This window comes from Theobroma cacao, chromosome 7 (assembly GCF_000208745.1).
Source record: "Theobroma cacao cultivar B97-61/B2 chromosome 7, Criollo_cocoa_genome_V2, whole genome shotgun sequence".
In the NCBI taxonomy this organism is placed as follows: Eukaryota; Viridiplantae; Streptophyta; class Magnoliopsida; order Malvales; family Malvaceae; genus Theobroma; species Theobroma cacao.
This window is the reverse complement of record NC_030856.1, coordinates 9,146,540-9,159,872: the sequence shown is the minus strand read 5'-3', so window position 1 is coordinate 9,159,872 and position 13,333 is coordinate 9,146,540. Positions and strand designations below refer to the sequence as shown.

Here is a 13,333-nt window from a genome sequence, read left to right as displayed (position 1 = left end):
CTTTTCTTGTTCTTTCAATTATCATTATTTGTTCTTTTGAGTTATTTTTCATAACATGATTGAAATTTTTGTTAAAATTTTGAAAAAAAAAATTAAGTCGAAAATGTTTTACTTAAAAAATGAAAGAAAACTTTTTGGCCAAAAGGGTATAAATTCTTTTGACGTTCATTTAAATAATTTAAATTTTGAGACGTTAGTTTTGTTGGAATTCAGTAAAAATCTAATAGAAATCTACCAAAAATCTAATACAACTTTATCCAAAACTCCTTAAAAATTTATAAAAAATCTGTTGAATTTTCATTGAAAAATCAAAGAAATTTCATTGAAAATCTATCAAGATTCAGGTAGAAAGCGATCAGAAAATCATTAAAATTTCATGTCTAACTAATAAATAAATGGTTCCATAATTTGTATAAATTAATAAACTTTTATTAGAATAAAAGAAAAGTAAGATTTTATTTCAACGTAATGCTCATTTTAGAAGTAATAACACAACTTTTCTCATTTTCTATTCTCTTTTTTATCTTTGACATACTTGGACTTAAATCACAAAACAAAGGCAACCATTAGGGCCTGGCCTTTGTCTTGGAATTTAAATCTTATGGAGTTCTTGCTTCTTTTACCACTTTTTAATTTTTCTAACCCATATCTACAAAGAGGGGGAAGGTTAAGCTTAACAAAGGAAATAATAACATAGGTCAAATGAGCAAAATGAAGGATATATATTATGAAATAAAACACAAAATGGTATGAAAAAAAACACCCATAAAAACAGAGCTAAAAATACAGAGCAAAGTTTGGAAATTACAATATAAAATTCTAGAGAGATATGATTTTTTCTCATTATCAAAGTACAAAGGTAATGTGATAAAATGAAAAGTTTCATAGCTTAGACTATATTTAAGCTAATTTCATTCGAAGAAAGAAGTGATGAAGTTGGATCCTCACTTGGATTGTCATCAACATGATCCTCAATTGATATTTCGAAAGGAAGTTGAAAAGGTTTGGGTGGCATTTGAAGGAGCTTAACATCTGTTTCAAGCATCTGCAAGACTTTGCTCATTGAAGGACGGTTATTAGGTGTCACTTGTATACACCAACAAGCTGTTATTATCATCTTCTTAACAATTATCTTTTCAACATCTGTAGCCTCTCCCAACTCAATGTCCTCTCCTTGATGAAATCGGCCATAAATCCATGAAGGGAAGTATTTTTGACTTAAATGTTCAGCAAATCGATTCAAATTCTTCCTTCTTCCCACCATTTCCATTAATAGCATTCCAAAACTATAAACATCAGCTTTGTACGAGATGCCTCCAATGTTTTTGTAAACCAATTCAGGAGCAATATATCCAATTGTGCCTCGTGCTGCAGTGAGTGATACAATGCTATCATCTACAGAATAGAGTTTAGCAAGACCGAAATCTGAAACTTTTGGGATAAAGTTCTCATCTAAAAGAATATTGTGTGGCTTGATATCAAAATGTAGAATTTGCATGTCACATCCTTGATGTAAATATTCAATTCCTCGAGCCACCCCAAGCGCAATATCAAACATTTTTTGCCAACTCAAGGTAGTTTTATTTTCTTCTGCAAATATGATCTTATCTAGAGATCCATTAGGCATAAAGTCATAGACAAGAGCTTGTTTTGATCCCTCCACACAAAATCCAATAAGTTTTGCCACATTAACATGATGAATTCTCCCGATTGTAGCAACTTCATTAATGAAATCTTGTCCATCAGCTTTTGACTTACCCAATAACTTTATTGCTACAAAATGGCCACTACGAAGCTTTCCTTTAAACACTGAACCATAACCACCTTCACCTAATTTATCTCGAAAATTTTTAGTCATTCTTTTTATTTCACGATAAGAATACCTTATCGGCATTAAATCATTTTGACTTTGAAGAAATTCCTCAATCGTGTCATCCACAGATAAATGTTTTCTTCGCCATTTGTACGTAACAACTACGATCAAGCAACATATTCCCGGCAAAGCTCTTAATAAGATGACTCCTCCTTTTTAAAAAAAATAAATAAATTGGAACACATTAGTATATTTGAATGAAACTATTTTCGAAAGAAAAGTGATTATGTCTTGTATAGGGCAACTTAAGTGTTGTTATCTTTGGCCCAAACGAACTAATTTTATAACAGAATGGAAAAGTGTAAGATGCTTATTTTCATAAAGACAACAAAGAAAAAAGAAAAGAAAAACTATCACGGGAATTGCCCAATAATTAAAAGTGTAATATAAAGCTTTCTCTCAGAATTAAATAGTATAGTTTGAATATGATAAAGAAAATTAAATATTATAGCTGTAAAATTAAAATCATTAAAAAGCTTTATTCTTTTGTGAGTTTTAAGTGGGTACATTTATAAGCTGGTATGATCTAATAGCTCTTTAATATTTTTTTCACAAAAAAAAATTTCAGTTATTTTATGAATGAAAACATTGATATTGCGTAATTTTCTGTACATGCAATAGCAGAGTTAAAGTTTACCTGTTACTCCAAGACATAAAATATACGTTCCTGCAGAAAAATACCAAGACGCAAATGAAACATAATTATTTCCATAACAAGGAACAAATAGAGCAAATTCAATACGAAAACTACTTATGAAACCTGCAAATTAATCTTACTTTCATAATAATAATAATCTTGGCTATGGAAGGGGAAATATACCAAGCTGTTCACATACGTGTACAATGCATCTCGCAACGAGACCAATCTGGAATGTTTAACATATCCAAATAAAACAAAGATATCAGAAACTCAAATAAAAGGCTTGCTATGTACCCTGCTCTGCTTTTTTTTTTTTGTTTCCTTTTGCTAGGTAATAACGGTTATAGCCCCAAGCAGGACAGGGATTCGACAGTTTGTGCCCATATATATTCTGTTTAATTTCTTAATGAAGTTTGTTTCGACATTGGCGGAGCAATAAATAAATAAAAGGGATTACTTTTTTATTTTTCTTCACTCCATTGTTAAGGGAGTTTTCTCTATTCCCCTTTGCAGCAGGTCTCCCCTGCTTCATGTGAAGAATAAAATCAGTTACAAGGAAGTGAAGTTTGAGCAAAACGTTAACGTTTTACTATTCAAAACATATAATGATTTTTTAACCATAATTTTTCCAACCTAACTCAGCCTAGGAAAATAGAATAAAATTATTGAAAATTCTTACATCACTTGAAGTTTATCCTCCGTGCAATAGTACAGGAAATCATCTAAGTCCACCCATGACAGCTCAAAGCCCAGTAACAGTTTTTTGTAGATGTCCAAAGTAGACATGTTGCTGATATTCTGTAGCCCAACTGGAACCTGTGCTTCGATTGTGCAAAACTGATTGAAATCAACTGGCAGTGTTCCTTCATCTAAAAAATAAAAGTAGGTAGGTGGATGGGAAGAGCGATTGGGGCAACGAGAGGCATCAACATACAGAGAAGATTTCATCGGTGTCGTGCAATTTACAAGAGATATTATGCTCATAAGGTAAGACGCTCTGTACGACGCTCTGTACGGTAGCTTGCATGTATCATAAAACTTACTGAAGCGAGGAAGGGAGCAATCATCCCTGCCCACATTCGCATCGACAACTTGTATGGTATGATTTCCATAAGAGATGTTTTGGACATACAATCTCCCATGTTTCATGACCAAAGTGGTGCGGTTATTATTATGACACTCCAACTCATACCTATGGTCACCACACTTGGGAGTTTGGCTTGTTAATCGAAAAGGGTAGCTGATGTTAACGTCTCCACACAGAGTAAAACCGCAATCCTTGTTTCTTCTTCCGGCGATGCAAGCTTCCGGCAGTAGAAATAAAGCAAAGGCGGCCATGAGGCCAAACCATGGAAGTTGTGCTTTTGGTTTTGGCATGCTAAAATTAATTTGGGTGGTTTGTTGATGAATAATGCAGGGGGGATCTGGGAGGGGAGAGGAAGTGTGGCATGTGTTGGGGTCGCTCTTGCTCCTTTTCTAATGTCGTGTTAAAGGGTCCTGGACTGGGGAGGCTTGTGGTGACTTTCCTAGTTCACACAATGAGTGCTGAGGGGAAAAGGAGTGTGGAATATAAGTACAACAGAAGGGAGATAAGGAAGAAGAAAAGTAGTGAGAATAGAAAAGGGATGAAAGGAAGGTATAGGGGAAGAAAAGTGTATAAACAAATAAAATTTAATTTGCACGTTATAGGAAAATTAAAAACTAAAATATATTTATGAAAAAGATGAATAAAAAATAAAAAAATATGGACGGAGTGTGTGTGCATATATATATATGTATTAAATTTACTAGTTTGTGGATTATGATTTGATCAAATCTCTAATTAGTTAATATTTAAAACCTAAGAACATGACATATATGTAATTAAAATAAGATGAATTTCATAAAAAATAAAATTAAATAAATATTTTTTAATAAATAATCATTTCCTTTAAAGTAAATAATAAAATATAACCAATTAAAATTCAATAAATAAATTTTTATATCATAAAACTCTGTGAATGCTAAATTACGTTACCATAATTTAACAAAAAAAAAAAAGAGCCGTTGTTTTTCTCTTTTTTCCCAATCATAACTTTCAATCCTTTTTCCCTATGGTTGATTTGATTTTACAATGCATTGTAGGCAAGTATACGATAACAGGTGTATGTGACGAGGCCTACATCGAATATGAACACAAGCATGATTTTGAATGTGCATAGCATAGAGAGACAATCACAACGAAGGACTTACATGGCCAGTCTTTCGGGTAAAGGTACGGCACGCTTGTGGCAAGTCACATCCGGCTCCGAGTCACTTTAACTAAATTATGGTGTGAGGTCCCTGATGCGATGGCGCGAGGAATTGACCGATAAAGCTGCACGCGGTGACACGCTGTTACACGGTGACGCTCTGTATTGAATCTTACCTAAGGGTCCCATTGATACTTGAAAAATGATTTATTAATAAAATTTTTTTATGTAAAATATTTTATAGAAAAATTTAATATTTTTTGTTATTTAAATAAATTATCAAAAATATATTTTATTATTTAGATCATTTTATAAAAAATATTTTTCATCACGATAGAGTTATTTAAGTGTTAAAATAATAAATAAAAATTGATTACAAAATAATATTGATATTTATTTTTTATTAATTTAAGATCAAAATTAAAAATAAAAATAAAAATAGAAAAAATCAATAATGATATTTTGTAAAGCATTTAACTACATATTTGTAATAAAAACAAACTATAATTTTCAAAAAAAATTTTATCTTATCACTTTTTTAATCATAATTATAAAAATGAAATATTTATAAATTATATAACATATCAAAAACTTATATTTATAAATATGTATTTATTAAATGACGATCATTGAAATATTTTTTATTATAATTATTAGTAAGATTTAAACCTATTATAAATGTGTATTCATCAAATGATGATTATTGAAATATTTTTTATTATAATTATAAGTAAAATTTATTCCATTTATAAATATAAAATTTAATTGTATTGAATGGTTTCATTAAAAAATATTTTTTTTATTTTAATTGTGTTGTATAATTTAAATATTAATATTTTAAATTAATTTTTTTAAGTTAAATATTTAAATTAAATATTAATATTTATTAAACTTATACTCATAAACTTAATATAAAAGTGCTTTTGTTGTTCTCTGGNTTTTAATATTTTAATTTAAATATTAATATTTATTAAACTTATACTCATAAACTTAATATAAAAGTGCTTTTGTTGTTCTCTGGAAAATGTCTTACGCATTTTAAGGGCGTAAGACATTTTTCGATGTTAACTCTATTGACTCATAAAATGTTTTACATCTGAAATTAATTCTCCATCTTCCAAACAAGTATAAATCCTAAAAACATTTTTCGAAAAATATTTTACTACAAAACAAAGGGATCTAAAATGTGTATTAAAGTGATATTGAATATATATATATATTTTCACTGAAAGGGTTAATCTCTCTAAGTATAGACTCATCTTTTTCACGATATATGCGACTAAATGCTTAATATGGTATTTAAATTTTTTAGTTTTTGTCAATTTAGAGTCAATTTTCAATTATAATAATCAAAGATAAAATGTTTTCGATTTTTTACAATTAAAGGCTAAAGTAAAAGGTATCTGATGCATGTAGGGCACATGCATGATATGGACGTTGACTTTGACATAGATTTTTATCTTTGACGTGGCAAGTGAATTCAATTTTTAACAAATGACGCCATTTTGTCTAAGAAAAACGACTTTGTGTTCTCCTATTTGATTATTCCCATCAATTAAAATTTCTCATCATTTCATTTTCCCACCATCAACCTAAATTACTCACACTTTGCCTCCTATTCTCTCCGATCCACCTCACCTCTGTGATCGTTTTCCCTCTCCATCGTCTCATTATCCAACTGGGTATCTGTTGTCGTTAGCTTATTAGGCATCACCTGTTCGTGGGTTCCCATCGTCATGTAATATTTTAGCATTTGAGCAATTCGAAAATTAAAGAGAGATGAAACATCTTGTCTTGCAAGATACAGAATAGTAGTTTTGTTAGAAAATCTTTTCCATCACATCAAAATTGTTCAAGTTATGATGTAGTGTGTAACAACTTTTTCATCATAGCGGGTAACAATTAAATTTTTGAACCTAGTGTGTGACAACTAAATCTTCAATATGGCGTGTAACAACTAAGTCTTTAACATGATATGTAACAACTATATTTTTCAACATGACGTGTAACAATTAAATTTTCAACATGACGTGTAACAATTAAATTTTCAACATGACATGTAACAATTATTTCTAACATGATATGTAACAATTAAATTTGAAAGCATAACATGTAATACTATATTTTTCAACATAGCATTAATAACATTTTTTCTACAAAAAGTAACAATAACATTTCCCAACATGTTATGTAACAAATATTTAGAAAATTGTGTGTAACAACATCATTTTCTCAACATGCCATGAAACAACTTTTTCAACCATTGCGTTTAACAACACATTATACAAACTTGGCTTCTCACATATTTGCATATTATGAGGAAAAGTTCACAGGCACTCAAAAATCATACAAATCATGATATATCAACATTTCGTACAAATCATTAGCAACACTTCATACAAATCATTAATAAGTTAACATCTAATGGAAATGACTAACGCTTCATATACAAAATCATCCACTAGATTGATAGGTTTAACTGTAAAGTGATGTGCTTCATTGAATTTTTAGCTCAATCGAGAGGAAACCCAAGACTTGCGAGGCGTGGAAGCTTTGGTGCCTTGCTCATGTCATTCATGGAAACAACGTTGGAGCATGTCTCTAATGAACTCGATTAGAACGATAATTGGCATTTGTCTTGCATACTTCATATATGAGTTAACACATTCGATAATGTTCGATATCATAAATTAGTATCACCTTACCAGTGATCATGCACGTGTCCATCTTTGAGGAGAAAAGAGTTGGATTGGAGAGGAGATGAAGCAAAACAGGTGAAATTAGGAGAAAATTAAGCGTAAGATTTAGATTAAAATGACACCATTTGGATAACATGCCAAGTCAACTACTATATCATCAATTCAAGCAATTTTCTGTCGCATGTGATACACTCTTCATCCACTTGTTAATTTAACCTATAATTATAAAGAATCGAAAATATTTAGTCCTTGATTTTACAATGAAAACATTTAGTCCTTAATTAAAAAAATGTCCAAATGTTTAGTCTCAATTTTAGCATTTAACCCAACATATGCATATGCACACTCAAATGAAGGAATGAAAATAGGAACATAGGAACAACTGTTTTCGGAGAATCTGTTCTCTAATTAGCCTGTTGGTTTACTGAACCTTTGAGACAAATGAGAATTAAATGCAAACATAAGAAGCCGGTGGATATACTTTACAAGTAGAACCCACATTTAACTCTTTTTGAACAAGGTGGAAACTGCTTTGCGCCATCAGCTACTTTTCCCCACAACTTGGTGGAGCCAACCTTTTTGGGCTGATTAAAGGTTTTACTCTATTGTCGTTCTCAAGTGAGCTTCTTTTAACATTGCAATTATATCAACTGAGTGCATTCTCAATAGACACCCATTACCTCATTGACACATGGACAAGCTAAATTTATGTGTCTTTTTTATGTCCAATCTTAGGCTAAATAATAATAAATAACTTTGCTTTTACCCGAATTTATCTATTTTTTTATTAATGTAAGATAAGTAAATTTCTTTTTATAAATGAGAAAGTAATTATAATAAAAATTTTACGCAATTAGTTAAAATAAAATATGATAAATCTCATATCAATAAAAAAATTTTAAATTAAAAATATATCTGTGACAAAATAAATCTTACTCTCTTAATTTATAATCTTAGCAAAACAAAATGATTTTACAAATTTCCAGCAAGTGATTATCACTTTTTCCATTCTGGTACGTGGGGTTTGTTTTGTTTATTACATAAAAATAGTTACTTATAAAATAAAATAAAATAAAATAAAATATTTTTGAATAATATATATATATATGTGTAATGGGTTTGCACGCTTTTGATAAAGATGACAAATAATTAGACAGTCATGAGCCACAACGTGCCTAATTTGTCTTCTTCTTCACATTTTTTTTTTTAATTTGCATGAAAAAGTTGGGTATGAGAGGAGCTTTTCCACCCTAAAAGGACTTTGACCTGTAAATCACTTCTTATTATTCTTCTACTTCCTTATTTTGCATACTCCTTAGCCCTAGAGCTTCTCTTTTTTTATTTATTTATTTTATGTATTCACCCTTTCTTTGTCAAAATTCTTCGCAAACCTCGCACAAATCTATTCACTTGCATAAAAAAAAGATTTTTATGAAATTTTTTATTGGACAAAGTCAAAATTCTGTTGTAAGATTATTTTCTTAAGGATCTTTCATAAAAATTCAGTAAAAAAATAATATTGAAAATGCTTTACATCAAAAATGAAAAAAAAAATTCATCTCCAATGAAAACGTATCAATGCTGTAGAATTTCATTTAAATAATTTAACTTTAAGATGTTAGTTTTGTTAAAATTTTATAAAAAATCTGATAGAATTTTATCGAAAATTTGATATAGTTTTATCAAAATTTTATTTAAATTCTTATAAGAAATTATCGAAATTTTTTGGGCGGTTTGTTCATGAATAATGCAAGGGGCGATCTGGAAGGGGAGAGGAAGTGTGTGGCATGTGTCGGGGTCGCTCTAACTCCTTTTCTAATGTCGTGTTAAAGGGTACTGGACTGGGGAGGCTTGTCGTGACTTTCCTGGTTCACACAATGAGTGCTGAGGGGAGAAGGATAGTGGAAAATAAGTACAACAGAAGGGAGAGAAGAGAGAAGACAAGTAGTGAGAAGCGACAAGGGAGGAGGAAAGGAAAGGGAGGTATACGGTAAGAAAAGTGTATAAGCAAATAAAATTTAATTTGCACATAATAGGAAAATTAAAATCTAAAATATATTTAGGAAAAAGATGAATAAAAAATAAAAAAGATATGGAGGGAGTATATATATATATATATATATTTGATATACTAGTTTGTGAATTATGATTTGATCAAATCTCTAATTAGTTAATATTTAAAACATAAAGACATGAAATATATGTAAGTAAAATAAGATGAATTCCATAAAAATAAAATTAAATAAATATTTTATACTAAAATAATCATTTCCTTTGAAGAAAATAATAAAATATAACCAATTAAAATTCAATAAATAAATTTTTATATCATAAAACTATGTGAATGCTAAATTACGTTAACATAATTTAGCAAAAAGAAAAACCCATAATTTTTCTCTTTTCTCCCAATTATAACTTCCATTCCTTTTCCCTATCATTGATTTGATTTTAAAATGCATTGTAGGCAAGTATACTATAAGAGGTGTATGTGACGAGGCCTACATCGAATGATTTTGAATGTGCATAGCATAGAGAGACAATCACATAGAAAGATTTACAAGGCCACTCTTTTGGGTAAAGGTACTGCAAGCTTGTGGAAGTCACATCCGACTCCGAGTCCCTTTAACCAAATTGTGGTGTGAGGTCCTTGATGCGATGGTGCGAGGAATTGACCGATAAAGCTGCACGCGGTGACACGCTGTTACACGGTGACGTTCCCGTACTGAATCTTATCTAAGGGTCTATTTGATACTTGAAAAATGACTTATTGATGAAAAAATTTTTTATAGAAAATTTTAATATTTTTTATTATTTATATAAATTATCAAAAAAAATTATCAATTATATAAAATATCAAAAATATATATTTATAAATATGTATTTATTAAATGATGATTATTGAAATATTTTTTATTATAATTATTAATAAGATTTAAACCTATTATAAATGTGTATTCATCAAATGATGATTATTGAATATTTTTTATTATAATTATAAGTAAAATTTATTTTATTTATAAATATAAAATTTAATTGTATTGAATGGTTTCATTAAAAAAATATTTTTTATTTTTAATTGTATTGTATAATTTAAATATTAATATTTTAAATTAATTTGTTTAAAGTTAAATATTTTTATTTTTTTTAATATTTTAAATTAAATATTAATATTCATTAAATTTATACTCATAAATTTAGTATAGAAGTGCTTTTGTTGTTTTTTTAAAAAATGTCTTACGCCTTTCAAGGACGTAAGACATTTTTCGTTGTTAATTCTGTTAACTCATAAAATGTTTTACATCTAAAATTAATTTTTTGTTTTCCAAACAAATATAAATCCTAACAATGTTTTTCAAAAAATATTTTACTGTAAAACAAACGAATCCAAAATGTGTTTTAAAGTGATATTGAATATATATAAATTTTTATTTCACTGAAAGGGTTAATCTCTTTAAGTAGAGACTCATCTTTTTCATGATATATGCGACTAAATGCTTAATTTGGTATTTAAAATTTTTAGTTTTTGTCAATTTAGAGTTAAAATTTTCAATTATAATAATCAAGGATCAAACGTTTTCAGGTTTTTACAATTAAAGGTTAAAGTGAGAGGTATTAGATGCATGTAGGACACATGCATGATGTGAACACTGACTTTGACTTAGATTTTTGTCTTTGACATGGCAAGTGAATTTAATTTTTGACAAACGACGTCATTTTGTCTAGGAAAAACGACTTTGTTTTCCCTTATTTGATTATTCCCATCATTTCATTTTCCCATTATTTTAATTTGCCCACCATCAATCCAAATTACCCACACTTTGCCTCTTCTTCTCCCCGATCCACCTCACCTCTATGATCGTTTCCCTTTTCATCATCTCATCATCCAACTAGGTATCTGTCGTCATTAACTTATTATGCATTGCTTGTTCATGGGTTCCCATCGTTATGTAATATTTTAGCATTTGAGCAATTTAAAAATTAAAGAGAGATGAAACATCGTGTCATGTAAGATACAGAATGGTAGTTTAGTTAGAAAATTTTTTCCAAACTGTTCAAATTATGATGTGATGTGTAACAACTTTTTCATCATAGCATGTAACAACTAAATTGGTTAACATGGTGTGTAATAACTAAATTTTCAACATAACATGTAACAACTAAGTCTTTAACATGGTGTGTAACAACTATATTTTTCAATATGACGTGTAACAATTAAATTTTCATCATGACGTGTAACAATTAAAATTTCAACATAACGTATAACAACTAAATTTTAAAATATGACATATAACACTATATTTTTCAACATGGCGTTAATAACATTTTTTCCACGAAAGTAATAATAACATTTCCCAACATGCTATGTAACAAATATTTAGAAACTTGTGTGTAACAACATCATTTTTTTAACATGCCATGAAACAACTTTTTCGACCATGGCATTTAACGACATATTATATAAGCTTGGCCTCTCTCAAATTTGTACATTATGAGGAGAAGTTCAAAGATACCTAAAAATCATACAAAGCGTGATATATCAACATTTCATACAAATAATTAACAACACTTTATACAAATAATTAATAAGTTAATATCTAATGGAAACGACTAACACTTCATATACAAATCATCCACTCGATTGATAGGTTTAACTATAAAGCGATGTGCTTCATTGAATTTTTTGCTCAACCGAGAGGTAGCCCAAGACCTGCGAGGCGTGAAAGCTTTGGCCCCTTGCTCATGTCGTTCATAGAAATAACGCCGGAACATGTCTCTAATGAACTTGATCAGAACAGTGATTAGCATTTGTCTTGCATACTTCATACATGAGTTAACACATTCCATAATGTTCGATGTCATAAATTGGTATTGCCTTACTAGTGATCATGTATGTGCCCATCTATGAGGAGAAGAGTGTTGGATTGAAGAGGTGATAAAGCAGAACAAGTGAAATTAGGAGAAAATTAAGCGTAAGATTTAGATCAAAACAATACCGTTTGGATAACATGCCAAATCAGCTACTATATCATCAACTCAAACAAAATTTTGTAGTGTGTGATACACTTTTCATCCACTTGTCAACTTAACCCTTAATTGTAAAGAATCGAAAATGTTTAGTCTTTAATTATTACAATTGAAACACTTAGTCCTTAATTACAAAAATATCCAAACATTTAGTCTCAATTTAAGCATTTAGCCCAACACATGCATATGCACACACTCAATCGAAGGAATGAAAATAGGAACAACTGTTTTATGAGAATCTGTTCTCTAATTAGCCTATTGGTTTAATTAACCTTTGAGACAAATAAGAATTAAATGCATAAGAAGCCGGTGGACATACTTTACAAGTAGAACCCACATTTAACACTTTTTGAACAAGTTAGAAACTACGTTGCACCATCAGCTACTTTTCCTTACAACTTGGTGGAGCCAGCCTCTATGAGAGCTGATTAAAAGTTTTACCCCATTATCGTTCTCAAGCGAGCTTCTTTTAACATTGCAATTATATCAACTGAATCTCATTCTCAATAGACACCCATTACCTCATTGACCCATGGACAAGCTGAATTTATGTGTCTTTTTTATATCTAATCTTAGGCTGAATAATAAAAAATAATTTTTCTTGTACTCAAGTTTATTCAATTTTTCATTAGTGTAAGATAAGTGAATTTTTTTTTATAAATGAGACAGTAATTATAATAAAAATATTACATAATTAGATAAAATAAAATATCATGAATCTCATATTAATAAAAAAATTTTTAAATTAAAAATATAACTTGTGATAAAATAAATCTTATTCTCTTAATTTATAATCTTAGCAAAACGAAATGATTCCACAAATTTCCAGCAAGTGATGATCACCTTTTTCATTCTGGTACTTGAG

At 29.4% G+C, this 13,333-nt stretch overlaps 1 protein-coding gene across 1 annotated transcript; it reads right to left on the bottom strand.

Moving 5' to 3' along the window:
- On the bottom strand, positions 706-4,116 carry LOC18594485 (rust resistance kinase Lr10). Its single transcript, XM_018124856.1, has 4 exons — positions 3,193-4,116; positions 2,651-2,739; positions 2,511-2,540; positions 706-2,025 (listed from the first exon to the last, which is right to left on the bottom strand). The coding sequence occupies exons 1-4, from the start codon at positions 3,888-3,890 to the stop codon at positions 890-892; spliced, it is 1,953 nt and encodes a 650-aa protein (XP_017980345.1). The 5' UTR covers positions 3,891-4,116; the 3' UTR covers positions 706-889.